This window comes from Notamacropus eugenii, chromosome 3 (genome assembly GCF_028372415.1).
Source record: "Notamacropus eugenii isolate mMacEug1 chromosome 3, mMacEug1.pri_v2, whole genome shotgun sequence".
Classification (NCBI taxonomy): Eukaryota; Metazoa; Chordata; class Mammalia; order Diprotodontia; family Macropodidae; genus Notamacropus; species Notamacropus eugenii.
This window is the reverse complement of record NC_092874.1, coordinates 402,564,120-402,582,851: the sequence shown is the minus strand read 5'-3', so window position 1 is coordinate 402,582,851 and position 18,732 is coordinate 402,564,120. Positions and strand designations below refer to the sequence as shown.

At 39.1% G+C, this 18,732-nt stretch overlaps 1 protein-coding gene across 3 annotated transcripts in view; it reads right to left on the bottom strand.

Moving 5' to 3' along the window:
- Nucleotides 1-18,732, bottom strand: part of PTBP3 (polypyrimidine tract binding protein 3) — a 179,190-nt gene that overhangs the window by 99,469 nt on the left and 60,989 nt on the right. Inside the window, exon 2 of one of the 3 annotated variants that reach the window (XM_072598056.1) lies at nucleotides 1,207-1,319. In XM_072598056.1, the coding sequence (XP_072454157.1) occupies nucleotides 1,207-1,308 (102 nt within the window). In that variant the 5' untranslated portion in view covers nucleotides 1,309-1,319. Of the gene's footprint in view, nucleotides 1-230; nucleotides 653-1,206; nucleotides 1,320-18,732 lie in introns of those variants that run through there. The other 2 variants (XM_072598059.1, XM_072598061.1) reach the window with 2 other exon arrangements.

Sequence of the window (18,732 nt, the reverse complement as noted above, 5' to 3'; positions counted from 1 at the left end):
AGCGAAGGGGAAGCAGAGGCATTTCCACCCCCTCCCCCCGCACACGGCGCCGCGCCCAGTCGCGGGAAGGTGAGGGGCCCCGGCCCAGCTTCCATCCTGCAAAGCTCCAGGGCCGGCGCAGGGCTGGCGGAGGGGGAGGGGAGGCGGCAGGCTCGAGGCGGCCGCCGGGGAGCTGGGCCCCGCTCGCCAGGCCGGCGCCGCTCCGGAGCGAAGGGCCCGCCCGCACTTACCCATCCATGGCCCAGGAAGGACGGGAGAGCTCGGAGCGGGAGGGAGGGAGGCCGCGGGGAAGTCCTCGGGCCGGCGGGCCTGGCGCAGCACAATGAGCGGCGGCCCCGGGACTCGAGGGCGTGGACGCCGTGGGCGGGGGAAAAGGCGGGGAGCCTCGAGAGGAAGAGGCGGTCGGACGCTCGATCGGGCCGCTCCGGGCTGGAGGGGAGCGGCGTCTCTCTGCGGAGTACCCAGCCCCCCCAGCCAGCCGGGGAAGGAGAGAGCGAGAGAGGGAGGAGCGGAGAAGGGAGCGCGCCCCCGCCGCCGCCTCGGGACCGGTACCTCCTCCGCCTGTCACGCGGCTGGCTAGCGCGCGTCCCCGCCCTCGAGAACACGCGAAGGCCAGCCTTTCACATTCCCCCCTCCGCCCCGGAGCGTGTGCGCGCCTCTCCTCCCCACCCCTCCCAGGCCCAGCCGGCGCGCGCGTGCGCGCATCCTTGTGCAACCTAGCTCGCCCCACCCCAACCCCCCGGCCGCGCCCCACCTCCTTTCCGGTTTCTCAGATTCCGAGGGGAACGAGCGAGCTAGCGCTCCGTGGCCTCTGCTTCTTCGGCCCCTCTCCCTTCCTTCATTCCTTCCTTCCTTCCTTCCTCCCTCCCTCCCTCCCAACCCCCTCCATATCCAACTCTTTATTTCTCCCAGATAGGTCCACCCAAAGGGGCAAGCGTCGTGGGGTAGGTGTCAGCACCACCTGGAGGGAACAGCGGCCCCTCCCCCCTTCCCTCCGGGTCCTCGCAGGAGGTGCCCGGCCAGTGGCCGTGCCCTGGAGAATTCCCCAAACGCCCGCACCGGCCGTCCGGGGTGTTCCCTGTGTGTTTCCGCCGCCCTGACAGCTCCTCGTTTTCAGTTATCCGTTCCCAGGCCCCCAGGAGGGGAGCGGCTGTCCGGCAGGACGGATCCACAGCTAGCTGTCCCCGAGAGCGCTGGGACACTCACCTCGGGCTGCTCCAGGCCGAAGAAAAGAGCCCAGCTCTGAGGGTCCCAGGCACGGAGCGTCGCCATCTCCACGCAGTGTCGGCGGTAGAGTTGCCCGGGCATCCGCCAGCAGCCTGCGGAGAGCCAGAAAGAGTTAGGGACGAGAAGCCTCACCCGAGCCGAGAGCGGAGGATGAGCCGGGAATTCTGCGGCTCCGAGCCATGTGCGCGGCTTAGACGATAGAAGAGAAGGATGGCGTGCGGAGCGGGAGCACAGCGGAGGCTTCCCGTGCTGGAATTAAAATGTCAGATGGAGAAAATGGGAGTCAAAGACGAGTCATGAAATGGGAGACAGGCTCTTCGAAGCTTGAAATGCTTCCTGAAGGGTCTCCCCAACCCACCCACCTCCAGTATCTTCCCAGACTCCCAAGCCTAGAAAACACCTTGAAGGAGCAGGAATTAGACTTGTTGTGTTCAGTTCTAGAGACCAAAACTAGGAAGGGGGAACTTGTTAGAGGCAGATCCACGGTGGATTAAGGAGAGAGTTCTTAACCAGGAGGACTGGTCAGAAGTGGGATGGGCTGCCTTGGGAGGTGATGGTTCTCCCCTTCAAGGAGGGCTCATAGAGGGGATATTTGGTCAGCTAAGGATTGGACTAAATGACCTCTGAGGTTCTATCGCTGAGACTCTAGTGGTCTGATCACATCTGTCGCTACTCTGAAATCTTCAGTGACTCCCACTTTTATTTGAACCACTGTATATAAACTCAAAACTCCTTAATCTGGCAGTCAAAGTCCTACAGAGTGTGGTTATGACCTGGTAAAGTACTACTTTTCCACCCTAACTAAATTGGAATATTGTGATGCCCCAACACAAACTCTTTTCCTGTGGAACACCTTTGCCTACGCTGCTCTCTACACCAGGAATCTCCGACTCCCTCCTCTTTCTACTTAACCCTGTATCTGCTTACTGAAATCCTAATAATAGTAATAGACAACCTGCCTCACAGGGTTGTTGTAAGGCTCAATTGAGAAGATGTATATAAAGAACTTTGCAGACCTAAAAGGACTATATAAATGTGAGCTATTATCATTTTCCATTTACCTAGCCAGATATAGCATAGTGAAGTGGTTAAAGAGCTAGCTTCAGAAGAAAGATCTCAGGTTAAATTCTAGTTCCATCAAAAAGTGACTGTGTGATCCTGAGCAGGTCCATCAGCCTTTCAAGACTATAAATTGTAGAGACCGTACCAACCTACATTGGTAGAGAAAGTTCCTCACCAGGAGTTCCATACAGGTCCAGTCCCTATCCTCACCAAACCATTATCACCACACCCACCACAGTGACTTCTTGCCCCTGATCAACTAGCTGGTAAAGATCAAAAGTAGGTTTAGAACCCAGAAGTATTGGCTAGAAAGCTGAATTTAATGTATAGATGGCAAGCTAAACTTGGAATCAGGTTCAATTTTCAACTTAAATATTTACTAGTTATGTGATAATGAGTAAGACCTAACTTCTCAAGTCTCAATTTCTTCATATACAAAATATGGATAATAACAATTACATTACTCACCTCATAGAGTTGTTCTGAGGATGACATGAAATGATGTAAAGCACTTTGCCAACTCTGATACCTTATATTAGTTATAATTATGTTCTAATTTGTATTAAATGTACTTGTGTACGTGTCTGATCACTTGCTTAATTTTGGACCCCTTGAATATTCCTCACATCTAAGCATAAGGCAATGCAGTAATGAAACAGTATTAATTCACATAGTAGCCCCACATTGGGATATTTATTGAAGTTTTTCTAGATTTCTTCTATACACTTATTCTTGTCTAACTTAATTACATTATAGGATTCCATTACATAAAGTACAATGATTACAGTATTTTGAGAAATTTGGCTTGCTTCCAGTTTTTTGCACTTACAAATAATACTGCCAAGAAAATATTTTTCTTTATTTCTGATAACATGTTCAGGATGGAGTCTCAAAAACAGAATTGTTAGGTCAAAAAGAACTTTTCTAACTTGTTAACTTTGCACACAAAAAAAAGGAATTTTTGTAACTTTTATTGTGTACAACTAAATTAACGTCCAAAACATTTCTACAGGCTCAAAATCCCAACAACAGTAACTGAATTTAGTTGTTTCTTCATAGCTCTACTAGAATTGAGTTTCATCACTTCTAATTATTTTTATTAATTGGATGGAAAATAACTAGCCCATCCTACTTTTAAGCATGTATGATTACATACACTTTGCACTAGCCTTTCATAAAATGATTTTCACTAGCTACATATCCTAGACATATCATAGTCACTTCCTCTAATAAGGAATCAGGATCATTTTTTTCTGCTATGTCACTGTTAATGCACTATTTTTTTTTTTTTTTTGAAGAGGGAGAATACTGGTTGGGAAGGGCATATTTCTTTTGAAGCTTTTTTTATTGGCATTATTACCAAGCATATATTATCATTATTATTATTATTACCCATGCATGGGATACAGGAGCCCAAATGTTTCTAGACATAACAAATGACATCAGGGGTTCCACTCAGACTCAGTGGGCATTTAAGTCAGCCTTGCAGTTCCTTAAAGTACAGTGTATGAGAGAATGGAGAAGCAGATAGCAGGTAAGGTTCCTAGAATTATACAGATAAGATATCCATAGTGGTTTCCTGTCCTATTCAGAAGCTAAGACACACTACATCTACAAAAGGGAACCTAAGTAGTACCAATATAACCTATAGATTCTGGGTCAGAGCTACGTATGTGATTCTTCGCAACTGAGCTCCATACTGTATTACTAGGAAAGCCTTGCCATGGACATCTCTGTTAACCACATTAACTACACCAGCATGAAGGTAGTTATTTACCCATATACCATTTGCCCTGAAAGAGGTAATAAAAATGGGGGAAAGGGATAAGCCCTTGCAAGAATCTCAGACAGGAATTGCCCATAAAGGGACATACAATCTGTGTAGGTGAGTGAGACTACCTGGTCCCACAGGAATAGTTCTCCTTCTGCCAGAGCCCACTACAGCACTCTGGTCCATTTTCCAGAAACAGCAGCAAGACATATTGGCTTTCTTTGGTCATGGTCAGTTGTCCTTTAAGATGTAGCTCTGAATCTTTGCTACCAGTCAAACACAAGTCATATTTGTTATTGGCAGAGAGAGATCCCTGTTTGATTTAGAGGAAAGCTCATTATTAATGTGCAAGTCACAGTTCATCAAATAATTTTTTTACAAATCTGGATATGAGTACAGAAAGAGTAATGCTAGGACCTTAATGGGATTAAAACAGAATAGGCTATTAATTGAACAAATAAATTATTCTGGAAACTTTGCTCTGTCCTAAACTGAGACAAGTTAGTACCAGTTGGGATTGTCAGGAGAAGACTGAATGATCATCTCATGGCCAATACAGTGAAAGCAAAGGATTTAACAGAACTTATCCATCTCATTGTACAGCCTGGTGATAGAAGAGAAGCACTGAAGAAGGGTTATAGATTTGCCCAATAAAGAAGCAAATGGGAATAAAAACAGGTAAAAGTTGGACTAAATAGCTTCTGAGAAAACTCATTGGACTTTAAGACAATAAGGAACCGAGTTGTTCCAGTGGTAGGAGTATTGAGAAAGTCACTGACTTTGTTTAGGTGTGGGAAGCCAAACTACCTGGCTTAATAAATTAAGAACCACACAACCTTCCAGCACCCCTACCCCTCCTCACCTCTACCCCCCCTCCACTCCCTGCCATAATAAGCTATATTTCTGGGACATCCTAGAATTTGATGAGAAACTGGGGAGTGACCTTGCTCTCAGGTAAGACACCATGAGAATGTGATGATTAAAATAGGAAGACCTTGAAGTGAAGACAAATGTACTAGAAAACCATTCCTCTCATATGGCAAGCAGATGGCAGTGGTGGACAAATCTCTGGGAGTAAGTGATACAACAGTGGCTGCGATAGTGTCTGAGTTGCCGTGGTTACACTGGCACACTTCCCATAATGAATGAAATTTGTATTAGTGTAGTTTCCTGGAATTAGGACCAACTCAGCTAAGGTCAGGGTCACCTCAGGACCCTCCCCCAGAACTATCAACAACCACGGAATGAGCCTCCCTCCCATACATTTTGTTTACTTGCTAGTCATCTTTAACAAAAAGGGAGTTCAGTTGCCACTTTTTAAGTTCTCCCACAGAATAACTTCCCATTACCATACCATATACTGATTTATGTAATGAGCAGAAGAGGTGGTATCTGCAAGTCATATATTAAGGGAAAATATGAAAAAGGTTTATCTGACCTCTAGATCAATAGTACTCAAACTACTTGGTCTCAGAACCTCTTTATATTCTTAAAAATTGTTGAAGATCTCAAAAAACTGTTGTTTATGTGGACTATAATTACCATATTAGAAATTAAAATTGATCAAGTGAAACTGATAATTTATTGATAGATTAATTTTAAAGTGATGATAACATATGATTAACATAAATAACCAATGTTTATGAAGAATATATTTTTCAGAACAAAAAAATTTGTCAAAAGGGTGGCAGTGTTTTACACTTTTTTTGCAAATCTAATATCTGCCTTAATAAAGGTCAGCTCAAGTCTCCCTTCTACTTCTGCATTCTCTTGGAATATAATGTTTGATGTGTATGAAGAAAATCCAGCCTCACACAAATATGTAGTTGGAAATGGAAGGAATATTTTAATAGGCAAATAATGTTTTAATATTGTTATAAAAATAATATTCAGTTTTGGCCCTGAAGATTCCCTGAAAGGGTCTCAGGGACCCTCAGCAGTCCATGGACCACAACAGCTGCTCTACATTATAGACAGGATTGCCCTTCTAGGCAAAAGTACCATTGACTTTTTTTTTCTCTAAGAAAGGAGAGGAGGTATAACATATAAAAAACTGCATAGACTTAGGATACACACATTTGCACTAATGTAGATTTGTGGGGACCACATATAATCTCATAAGGTCAAATTCAAAAATGAATGGAAACCAACAGTTCTTAATTTATTTGGATATATTGATAATGATACTTGACATTTATATTAAAGTTTGAAGAGCACTTTACATATAAAGTTTTTCATACTGTTCTTGGAGAGAGAATGAAGATATATATTAGATAATTATACAGTCATATGATTTCAGGACAGATTAGATGGCTGGACTCAAAAAGTAGTTGTTAATGGATTAATATAAAGTAGACGTCTTTAGTAGAATACCTCAGGGTTCTATGCTTGTCTCCGTGCTATTTAACATTTTTATCAAGAACTTGGATAAAGTATGCTCAGCAAATTTGCAGATGAAACAAAGATAGAAAGGATACCTAACAGAATAGATGGTAGTCAGGATCCAAAATGAATTCCATAGGCCCAAGCATTTAGGTTGAATCTATTAAGATGAAATTCAGTAAAGATAAATATACAGTCTTGTATTTGGGCACGAAAAATAATTTATCAATTTTATAAGTAGGGGAGGCATAGAAAGACAACAGTTGATCTGAAAAATCTCAGGGCAGGATGGTAATTGAATTGCAAGCTCAATAGTAACAATGTGATGTGGCAGCCAAAAAAAGTTAATATGCTGAATTTGGGCGGGGGGAATATGAAATGGATAAACTGCTAGCCAATTTGATTTTTTTTAAAGACAGGAGAAAATGAAATTGAAAATGTCAGAAATGAAAAAGAATTCACAAGAAGGGAATAAAAGAAATTATTAGAAACTGTCTTACTAATTATATACCACCAAAGCTGATATTAACGGAATAAGAAATATAGAATTTAAGTACCGTACTCTCAGAAAAAGAAATTGAACAAATCAGAAATCCCTAAAGAAAAAGTCTCTAGGACTAGATGGACTTAGAAATTGATCCTATCAAACACTCAAAAAATTAGCTAAATCCAGTATTACCTAATTGATTTGCAAAAGCAGGAAAAGAAGGTATAATGGGTTGAACCTGACTCAGTATGGTTCCCTGGGTGTTGGGGTCTGATATTGGAATGAAATAAGATACCTATAAGTCATAGTTAATAAAAGGAGGTTTGCTTAGCCATATCATAAAATGGATAACAAGGGTATAGAACTTAGCTCCAATTGATGGAGCCCTGTCTGATCAGCAAGGTAGGATGTAGCAACTTAGCCACCTTGGGATATTCACCAAATCTGAATGGCCTTAACTCCATGTGGGTGAGCAATTTTGTGCACTTAAGAGAACAAGAAGAACATGTTCATGTGACCTGGAACCATGAGAAAGCTGTATTGATAGCTAAATATCCTTAGTCTTACTCTAGGCTAAACAGGTCTACGAAACAGCTTCCTTGGCTTTTGTGAAAAAGGACTGGGAGTGGGGAAATCTAACCTGTCATACAAGGGATCCAACCACATTCCATCTATGAAAGTAACATGTACCTGACACCTACACAAGGGCGCTTTGAGTTTTGCAAAGCATTTTACAAATATGATCTTAGTTTATTGAACAATCCTGGGAGATAAGTGCTACATTTTACTACTGAGGAAACTGAGGCAGACAGAGGTTAAATGACTTGCCCAGGGTCAAAGGAAAAATAAGGATGTCATCGCCACTATTATTTGGCAAAATTTTAGAAATAAGAGCTATAGGAAGAAGGCAAGAAAATTAAACTAAGGGATTACAGATAGTCAAAGAGGAAATAAAAATGATCATTTTTAAGATAATTTACTTAGAAAATCCTAGATATTCAACTAAAATCAATATTAAAAGTTAATAATTTCATCAAAGTAGCAGGATATAAAATAAACCTAGATAAATTATCCTCTCCAATATATTACTAACAAAAACCAGGAGGAAATAATAGAAGGAGATACTCCATTCAAAATGACTGTAGAATGTATGAAATATTTGGGAGTCCACCTACCAAAGCAGACACAGAAACTATATGAATACACAAAAGTTTTTTATAAAAGAAAAGGGTTTTTTTGAATATGTCTTCTTAACATCACCATATAAATAAAAAGAGGAAAAATCAGTATAGCTGATCTATACATTGAAAAAGTCTGAAAATACGTGCAATGTATACTTGTGGATCACTGTAATGTTAAGGGAATTTGAAGATCTTCCCTGCCCCTTAATAGGCCCATGTGACTTGCTTTGAGTTTTGACCCAGCCCACAGTTTGAGCCCATGGTGGGAGGAGCTTGCCAAACAGGTGGAACAAGATGTGAGAGCCAGGCAGAGCTGAGGCACAGCAGTTAGTGTGAGTGAGAGAGGAAGGAATTTTGCCTAAGGGAACTTGTTTGTGGGTAGGCTTAACAGAGGGAAGGCTTGGGGATGTCAGTGCTCCCTAGATTGATGACGTGTATGAACTTCTTTATTACTATGGTGGATCTGACTTTCTGGTATCTGAATAAATACCTTGGTTTTGTCTTTGAGGAAGAGAGTTATTTATATTTTGCTAATTTACCCTGGAAATATGCACGCATATTCATTGTGGCTGCTATGGGTATCACCTTGGTGCTACAATCACCCATATCTGCAGAGAGGTAGGCTAGGAGTGCCTTGTCCTATCCCTTCTCTTTGTTCCTTCATTTTCTTTACAATTTTGCAACATTTACTTAACAAAATACTCTTTGCAGAAATAAAAATAGACGTAAATAATTGGAGAAATAGTGAATACTCATGATCAGAGACCATGCTGATATATTAAAAATGAAAACATTACATAAAATAATTTTCTTATTCAATATCATGCCAATCAGACTACCAAAATACCATGGCTCAGTTGGTATTCTTCTGGAACTTCTCTCACTATCTGAGGTCTTTTCAACTGGAAAATCCCTCCATCATGCTAAGCTCCCTTCACCCCTTTGTATGTTCCTTCTGGTTTCTCCATTTGGAAGGGGGAGGGAGGAGACCTCCTAAACTTCATTACCCTCTCTGATGTGCTTCTGACTTTTTGGACTTCAACCCCAGGCTCCTACCTTAGTGCCTATCTCCCCTTTCCCTTTTCAGATTCCTTTTGTGTGTTGTTTCCCCCATTAAAATGTAAGCTCATCAAGGGGAAGGATTGACTTTCCTTTTGCATTCATTGGTATCCACTGAACATAGCTAAGTGCCTTCCACATAGTAAATACTAAAAAAAACTTGTTGCTTGCCTATACAAGGGGTACCCTACAGCAGATTTTCATAACCTTTTTGTGTCATGGATCCACTGAACTCTGGGGAAGCTTAAAGAATCCTTTTCAGAATGAGTTTTTAAATGCATAAAATAAAATACATAATTACAATACATATTACAAAGGAAGCCAATTATATTGAAATACAGTTAATAAAAGATTTTTTTAAAAGAAGTTTAGAGATCCTCACTTAAGAAGCCTAACTTTAAAGAGATAGAAAAAAATAGCAACAAAATTCATCTGGAGGAACAAAAGGTCAAGAATCTTAGGGGAAATCTTTTAGAAAAAAAAAAGGTCAAGGAATTTTTAAGGGAAATAATGAAAAAAAGTGAGTCTACCAGAAACGTATCTCAAGCTATCCTACAAAGCTGTATCAAGTTATTTGGTAGTGGTTAGAAAGTAGAAGAGCTGATCACTGGAAGAGATTAGTTAAACATAATACAGAAGTAATCAAATAAAGTGACTTAGAATATAATAAATACACAGACTCCGGCTATTGAGTTGAGGACTTCTGATGCAACAAAAATTGATGGGAAAACTCAAAATCAGTCTGGCAGAAATGAATTTAGACCAACATCTCATACCAAATACTACAATAAGCTCTAAATTGAGATATGACCTACAAAATGTTGTATGATAAGCTACTGGAGGAGCAGAAAGGGAGGTACTTTAGCTACCACAACTATGGAAAGGGGAAGAATTCTTTATCAAACAAGGAATATAGAAGATCATGTTAGATAAAATAAAGACTTTTGATTACATAAAATTTGAAAGTTTTTGCACAAACAAAATCAATGCAGTTGGAATTAGAAAGAAGACAATTAACTGGAAAAAGTCTTTGTAGAACATTACTTTGATAAAAGTATGATATCTAAGATATGTAGGTAGAAATTAATGTTCTGTTCAGTCATTTTTCAGTCATGTCCAACTCTTCCTGATCTCATTTGGGGTTTTCTTGGAAAAAGTACTGGAACAGCTTGCCATTTCCAGCTCATTTTACAGATGAGGAAACTGAGGCAAACAGGGTTAAGTGATTTTCCCAGGATCACACAGCTAGTAAGTGTCTGAGACCATATTTGAACTCACAAAGATGTGTCTTTCTGACTTCAGGCCCAGCACTGTACCCACTGTGCCACCTAGCTACTCATCAGAATTCAATGCCAGTAAATCAAATGTAAGATTGATAAAACTGAAATTAAGAAAACTATTGAACTAATAAATAAAACTCAGAGTTGGTTTTATGAAACAAATCAATGAAATAGATAAACCTTTGGTTAATTTTTAGATTAAAAAAGAAAGAAGAAACCCAAATTACCAGTTATCAAAAATGAAAAGGTGAATTTACAACCAATACACAGGAAATCTAAACAGTAATTAGGAGCTCTTTTGCCCAAATATATGTCAATAAATTTGACAGTCTTAGTGAAATGAATGATCTGGGAACTCTGGCTACAATATTCTTGGGAGTTTTCCTTTTGACATCTCTTTCAGGAGGTGATTGATGAATTCTTTCCATTTCTATTTTACCCTCTGGTTCTAGAATATCAGGGCAGTTGTCCTTGATAATTTCTTGAAAGATGAGGTCTAGGCTCTTTTTTTGGATCATGGCTTTCAGGTAGTCCAATAATTTTCAAGAAGGCAACAATAGATGCATGTTTTATTGTTAGGTTATAAATGCTTGTTGTAGTGCATTATGAAGTGACTGGATTTTTTTGAAGGCTGTGCCAACAAAGCATACTTTTTAGAAGGTTCCACACAGCTAACAAAATTATTTTCTTCATACATACCACTGAAAATGTCATTCCCCTACTCTACTGACTCAAGAATAAAACATAGGAGGAGGCAAGATGGTGGAGGACAGACCTGCTCTTGCTCTCCCCCCATAGCCCATAAAATGCCTGTAAAAAATGACTCTAAACAAGTTCTAAAGCAGCAGAAGCCACGCAATGACAGAGTCAGAGATTTCCAGCCCAAGACAGCCAGGAAGGCTGACAGGACAGATCTATCACATCTGACTCAGAGCTGAAGGCAGCCCAGCCTTGGCTACGCAGCATGGGCAGGACTGGAGCAAGCTTTAGGGCACAGAATCATGGGTAGCAGCTGCAGTTCCCAGATTTCTCAACCCAAAAACACCAAAGGTAGCTTCAAAAGTCAGTAAGAAAGTCCTTTCACCTAGGTGAGAGAGGGGTCTGGCCCCAGTCCCAGCCCCAGGACAGAAGCAGCACCTACTTTTGGAGCCCTTGGCCTATAGACCTGGGGGAATCAAGCTTCTGATCTGGGTCTCAGGCCTTAGTGGTGATTCTGGGGTGAGGAAGAGTGCTGGTGTGGTGGAGCTGCTGGTGACTGTGGGGAGGAAATCCTACTTGCAGATCCGGGGCAGAAAACAGTGCTTGTGGTTGCTCACAGACCAGAGCACAGGCCAGGAGAGGAGTAAAGTCCTCTCACTTGATTGTGCCACCTTGGAGGAACTGAGAACTTACAGGTCCCTAGAGTATACCCTCCACTTGACAAAGGACTCAAGGCTGGGAAAATGCCCAAAAGAGGGAAACAATAAGACTACACAAGGTAACTTTCTTGGCTAAAAGGTATTTTCTTCCATCCTTTTGTATGAGGAAGAACAAAGCATATCATCAGAGTCATAAAATCTTGACATAAAAGTCAAGATTTCCACGTCCAAAACCTCCAAAAAAATATGCAATGGTCTTAGGTCATGGAAGAGCTCAAAAAGGATTTTGAAAATCAAATAAGAGAGATGGAGGAAAAATTGGGAAAAGAAATGACAGCAATGCAAGGAAATCATGAAAAGTGAGTCAACAACTTGCTAAAGGAGAACCCAAAAAAATGCTGAAGAAAATAACACCTTAAAAAATAGACTAACCCAAATGATAAAAGATAAAAAGCCAATGAGGAGAAGAATGCTTTAAAAAGCAGAATTAGCCAAGTGGAAAGGAGGTTTAAAAGCTCACTGAAGAAAACAGTTCTTTAAAAATTAGAATGAAGGAGATGGAAACTAATGAATTTATGAGAAACCAAGAAATTACAAAATAAAACCAAAAGAATGAAAAAAATAGAAGATAAATGAAATACCTCATTGGAAAAGCAACTGACCTGGAAAATAGATCCAGGAGAGACAATTTAAAAACTATAGGACTACCTGAAAGTCATGATCAAAAAAAAGAGCCTAGACATCATCTTCCATGAAATTATCAAGGAAAACTGCCCTGATATTCTAGAACCAGAGGGCAAAGTAAATATTGAAAGAATCCACTGATCACTACCTGAAAGAAATCTGAAAAGAGAAACTCCTAGGAATATGAAAGTCAAATTCCAGAGTTCCCATCTCAGCAAACCAACGGAGAAGAGATCCAGAGCCCAGAAGGGTGCAGATTGTCACTAGGACCCAGGTAGGCCTCAGCACTCCAGGAGAAATGGGAAAGCAGCCAGGATCACGAAGCACTGAGCTTGCCTTTGCTCTAGCTCAGCTGAGAAGATCTCCTATGACCAGACCACCTCTCACCAACACTTAACAAGATAATTTGGGGAAACACAAAACAAAAAGAAAAAAAGGCACCTGCCCTTGGCTTTCTTACACCAGCCAGCTCAACACCAGGTTCTCCAGCTTCTAGCTGAAAGAATCAGAGGCCACAATACACGAAGCATCATCATCATAAGTAAGAAGCTTAGCAAGAAGGAAAAGACCATAAAATCTTTCTATGGGGACAAGGACCAAAACACAAATACCAGAGAGGTCAGTATTGATACTGTACTCCCATCGCAAATTTCAGAAGAGACTATGAACTTCTCCCATGCACAAAGAGCTCTCTTGGAACAGTTGAAGAAGGAAATAGAAGAAAAACTGGCCAAGGATTATAAAAGTATGAAAAAAGAATTCTATGAAGAGAACAGCTCTTTAAAAAGGAAAACTGAACAAATGTAAAAGGAAGCACAAAAACCTAACTGCGAAAATTGGACAAATGGAAAGGGAAGTACAAAAACTAACTGGAGAAAATAATTCCTTAAAAGGAATAATTGGACAGATGGAAAATGAGATGCAAAACTTAACTGAAGAAAACAATTTGATAAAAATTAGAATTGGGCAAGTAGAATGTAAGGACTCTATGAGACATCAAGAATCAGTCAAATAAAATCTAAAGAATGAAAAGATAGAAGAAAATGTAAAATATCTAATTTGAAAAACAACTGACCTGGAAAATAGATCTGGGAGAGACAATATAAGCATTATTGGCATACCAGAAAGCCATGATGAAAAAAAGATTCTGGACAATATCTTCCAAGAAATCAGCAAGAAAAACTACCAAGAAGTGCTAGATCCAGAGGGCAAAATAGTCATCGAAAGAATCCACTATTCACCTCCCAAAAGGGACCCCAAACTAAAAACACCAAGAAGTATTATTGCCAAATTCCAGAACTATCAAGTGAAGGAGAAAATTCTAGAGGCAGTCAGAACAAAACCATTCAAATATCAAGGAATTACAGTCAGGATCACACAGGCCCTTGAAGCTTCTACATTAAAAGACTGAAGGAATTGGAATATGATATTCCATAAGAAAAAGGAGCTGGGACTAGAACCAAGGATCAATTACCCAGCAAAGTTCAGCATAACATTTCAGGCAAGGAGATGGACATTCAACGAAATTACGGATTTCCAGACCTTCCTGACAAAAAGGCCAGAACTCAGTAGAAAATTCGATCTTCAAATGCATGTCTCAAGAGAGGCATAAAAAGGTAAACAAGGGGAAAGAAAAACTTGTTACTCAGTTTAAGCAAACTGTTTACTTCCCTATAAGGGATGATGATACTTGTGAATCTTGAGAATTGTACATCTATTATGAAATATAAAAGGGATATACATAGATAGAGGGAACGGGTATAAAGTAAATGATGTGATGATAAAAATATGATTTAAGCATGTGAAGGGATTGCAACGGGAGATGTGAAAAGGGAGAAGTAGAAAATGGTAAATTACATCACAGGAAGATGTACAAAATTATGTCATAGTAGAGGGAAAGAGGGGAGGGAGATGAGCATTGTTTGAGAGGTATTCCCCTCTGATTTAGTTTAAGGAGGGAACAATAAACTTAATTATGTATATAAATCTAACTAGTTCTATAGATAGTAGGAGGGGAAGGGGGAAGAAAGGGGAGGGTAAGTTAAAAGGGAGGGAAGAAGTAGTAAGGGTAAGGGGAGTAAAAGGGAGGGGGACTGAAAGAAGGAAGGGAAGACTGCTAGAGGTGGTGGTAAAAAGTGAAAACTCTATTGAGGAGGGGAAGGGAGAAGGGACAACCAAAAGCACAAACAGTGGGAAAGGGGATGGAGAGAAAGACACAGATGGTAATCATAACTGTGAATGGAATGAATTCTCCCATAAAATGAAGACAGATAGCAGAATGGATTAAAAGCTATAATTCGACAATATGTTGTTTACAAGAAACACATTTGAAACAGGGGGATACACACAGGGTAAAGGTAAAAAGTTGGAACAGAATATATTGTGCTTCAGCTGATGTAAGAAAAGCAGGGATAGCAATCCTAATCTGAGACAAAACAAAAGCAGAAATAGATCTAATCAAAAGAGATAAATAAGGAAACTATATCCTGCTAAAAGGCACCATAGACGAAGCAATATCGTTACTAAACATGTATGCTTCAAGTGACATAGCATCCAGATTCTTAGAGCAGAGATTGGGGGACTTGCATGAAGAAATAGACAGCAAAACTATACTAGTGGGGAACCTCAACCTCCCCCTCTCTGAACTTGATGAAAAAAGTTAAAGAAGTGAATGAAACTCTGGATAAGGTAGATATAATAGATCTCTGGAGAAAATTGAATGGGGATAGAAAGGAATATTTCAGCAATACATGGCACATATACAAAAATTCACCATGTTCTAGGGCATAAAAATCTCACAATACAGTGCAGAAAGGCAGACATAGTCAATGCATCCTTCTCAGATCATAATGCAATAAAAATTATATGTAATAAATGACCATAGAAAGATAAACAAAAAATTAATTAGAAATTAAATAATCTAATCTAAAAGGAATGGGTTAAATAACAAATCATAGAAACAATCAACAACTTCATTCAAGAGAATGACAATAATGAGACAACCTATCAAATCTTATGGGATACTGCAAAAGCAGTTCTTAGGGGAAGTTTTATACCTTTGATTGCCTACATGAATAAAATAGAGAAAGAGGAGATCAATGACTTGGGCATGTAGCTGAAAAAGCTAGGAAAAGAACAAATGGAAAAACCCCAAGTAAATATCAAATTAGAAATACTGAAAACCAAAGGAGAGATTAATAAAATTGAAATTAAGAAAACTATTGAACTAATAAATAAAACTGATAGTTGGTTTTATGAAAAAACTAATAAAACTGACAAACTTTTGGTCAATTTGATTTTAAAAAATAAACAAGAAAACCAAATTACCAGTATCAAAAATGAAAGGGGTGAACTCACCTTCAAATAGGAGAAAATTAAAACAATAATTAGAAATTAATTTGCCCAACTTTATGCCCATAAATTCGACAATCTAAATGAGATGGATGAGTATTTTAAAAAATATGAATTGCCCAGATTAACAGAAAAGGAAGTTGAATACTTAAACAACCCCATCTCAGAAAAAGAAATTGAACAAGCCATCAATGAACTCCCTAGGAAAAAATCTTCAGGGCCAGAAGGATTTACAAGTGAATTCTATCAAACATTTAAAGAACAATTAATTCCAATACTATGTAGACTATTTGGGAAAATTGGGGAAAAGGGAGTCCTCCCAAATTCCATTTATGATACAAATACAGTTTTGATATCTAAACCAGTAAGAGACAAAACAGAGAAAGAAAATTATAGACCAAGTTCTCTAATGAATATAGATGCAAAAATTTAAAATAAGATTTTAGCAAAAAGAATACAGCAACTTATCACAAGAATAATGCATTATGATCAGGTAGGATTCATTCAACCAGCAGGGCTGGTTCAATATTAGGAAAAGTCATTAGCATTATTGATCATATCAGCAACAAAACTAGCAGAAACCACATGATTATCTCAAGAGATACAGAAAAAGCTTTTGACAAAATACAACACCCATTCTTATTAAAAACACTGGAGAGCGTGGGAATAAAGGGAACTTTCCATAAAATAATAAGTGGTATCTACCTAAAACCTTCAGCAAGCATTATATGCAATGGAGATAAGCTAGATGCATTTCCAGTAAGATCAAGGGTGAAACAAGGATGTCCATTATCACCAGTATTATTCAATATGGTACCAGAAATGTTAGCTGTAGCAATTAGAGAAGATAAAGAAATTGAAGAAATTAAAAAAAGGCAAAGAAGAAACTAAGATCACTCTTTGCAGATGATATGATGATATACTTAGAGAATCCCAGAGATTCAAGTAAAAAACTACTTGAAATCATAAACAATTTTGGCAAAGTTTCAGGTTACAAAATAAACCCACACAAATCTTCTGCATTTCTATATATTAGTAACAAAGCCCAACAGTAAGAGATAGAAAGAGAAATTCCATTTAAAACTAAGGTGGACACTATAAAATATTTGGGAGTCTACCTGCCAAAATAAACCCAGGGACTATATGAACACAGTTACAAGACACTTCTCGCACAAGTAAAGTCAGATCTAAGGAAGTGGAAAATCATCAGTTGCTCACAGGTAGACTGACCCAATATAATAAAAATGACAATTCTACCTAAATTAATTTACTTATTTAGTGCCATACCAATCAAATTATCAGATAATTATTTTCTAGAGCTGGAAAAAATAATATCAAAACTCATCTGGAATAGCAAAAGGTCCACAATATATCAAGGGGACTAACAAAAAGAAATGCTAGGGAAGGTAGCCTAGTACTACCAGATCTCAAATTGTATTATAAAGCAGCAATTATCAAAACCACTTGGTACTGGCTAAGAAACAGAAGAGTAGACAAGTGGAATGTGCAAGGTACTCAGAACACAGCAGGCAATGAATATAGCAATCTACTGTTTGATAAACCCAAGGACCCCAGTTTCTGGGATAAGAACTCACTGTTTGACCAGAATTGCTGGGAAAACTGGATAACAGGCATAAACTAGGCATAGACCAATGCCTGATACAGTATACAAGAATAAAGTCTAAATGGGCACACGATCTAGGTATAAAGATTGATACTATGGAGAAATTGGTGGAACAAGGAATAGTGTATTTATCAGATTTATGGAGAAGGGATGAATTTTTGACTAAAGAAGAAATAGAAAGCATTATGATGTGCAAGATGGATAATTTGATTATACTAAACTGAAAAGTCTTTGCACAACCAAATCCAATGCAACCAAGATTCAGAAGAATGCAGAAAACTGGGAAAGAATTTTTGCAGCTAGTGTCTGTAATAAAGGCCTCATTTCTAAAATACATAGAGAACTGAGTCAAATGTACAAAAATACAAGACATTCCCCAATTGATAAATGGTCAAAGGATATGAACACGCAGCTTTCCAAGGAAGAAATTAAAGATATCTATAGTCATGAAAAAATGCTCTAAATCACTATTGATTAGAGAGATGCAAACCAAAACAACTCTGAGGTACCACATCACACCTATCAAACTGGCAAACATGACAGAACAGGAAGATGATAAATGTTGGAGAGGATGTGGGAGAGTTGGAACACTAATTCATTGCTGGTGGAGCTGTGAGCTGATCCAACCATTCTGGAGAGCAATTTGGAACTATGCCCAAAGGGCTACAAAAATGTGCATACCCTTTCACCCAGCAATATTGCTTCTAGGACTATATTCCCAAGAGATAATAAAATGGGAAAGGGTTCTACATGTAAAAAATTTTTATTGCAGCACTCTTTGTGGTGGCAAAAAAACTGGAAAGGGAATGCCCATCAACTGGGTAATGGCTGAATAAATTATAGTATATGAATGTAATGGAATACTATTGTGCTATAAGAAATGATGAACAGGAAGACTTCAGAGAGTCATGGAAAGTCTTATATGAACTGATGCTGAGTGAAAGGGGCAGAACCAGGAGAACTTTGTGTACAGCAATGACCACAGTGTGTGAGAGTTTTTTCTGGTAGACTTGGAACTTCATTGCAATGCAAGGACTTAAAAAAATTCCCAATAGTCTTTTAAGACAAAATGCCTTCAACATCCAGATGGCATTCAATCACAGAATGTGACAGATCATTTTCTTTTGTATTATGTTTTGGTTTGTTATATGATTTCTCCCATTCATTGTAATTCTTTTACACAGTATGACTATAGTAAAAATGTATTTAATAGGAATGTATGTGTAGAACGTATATAAAACTGTATGTTGTCTCAGGGAAGGATGG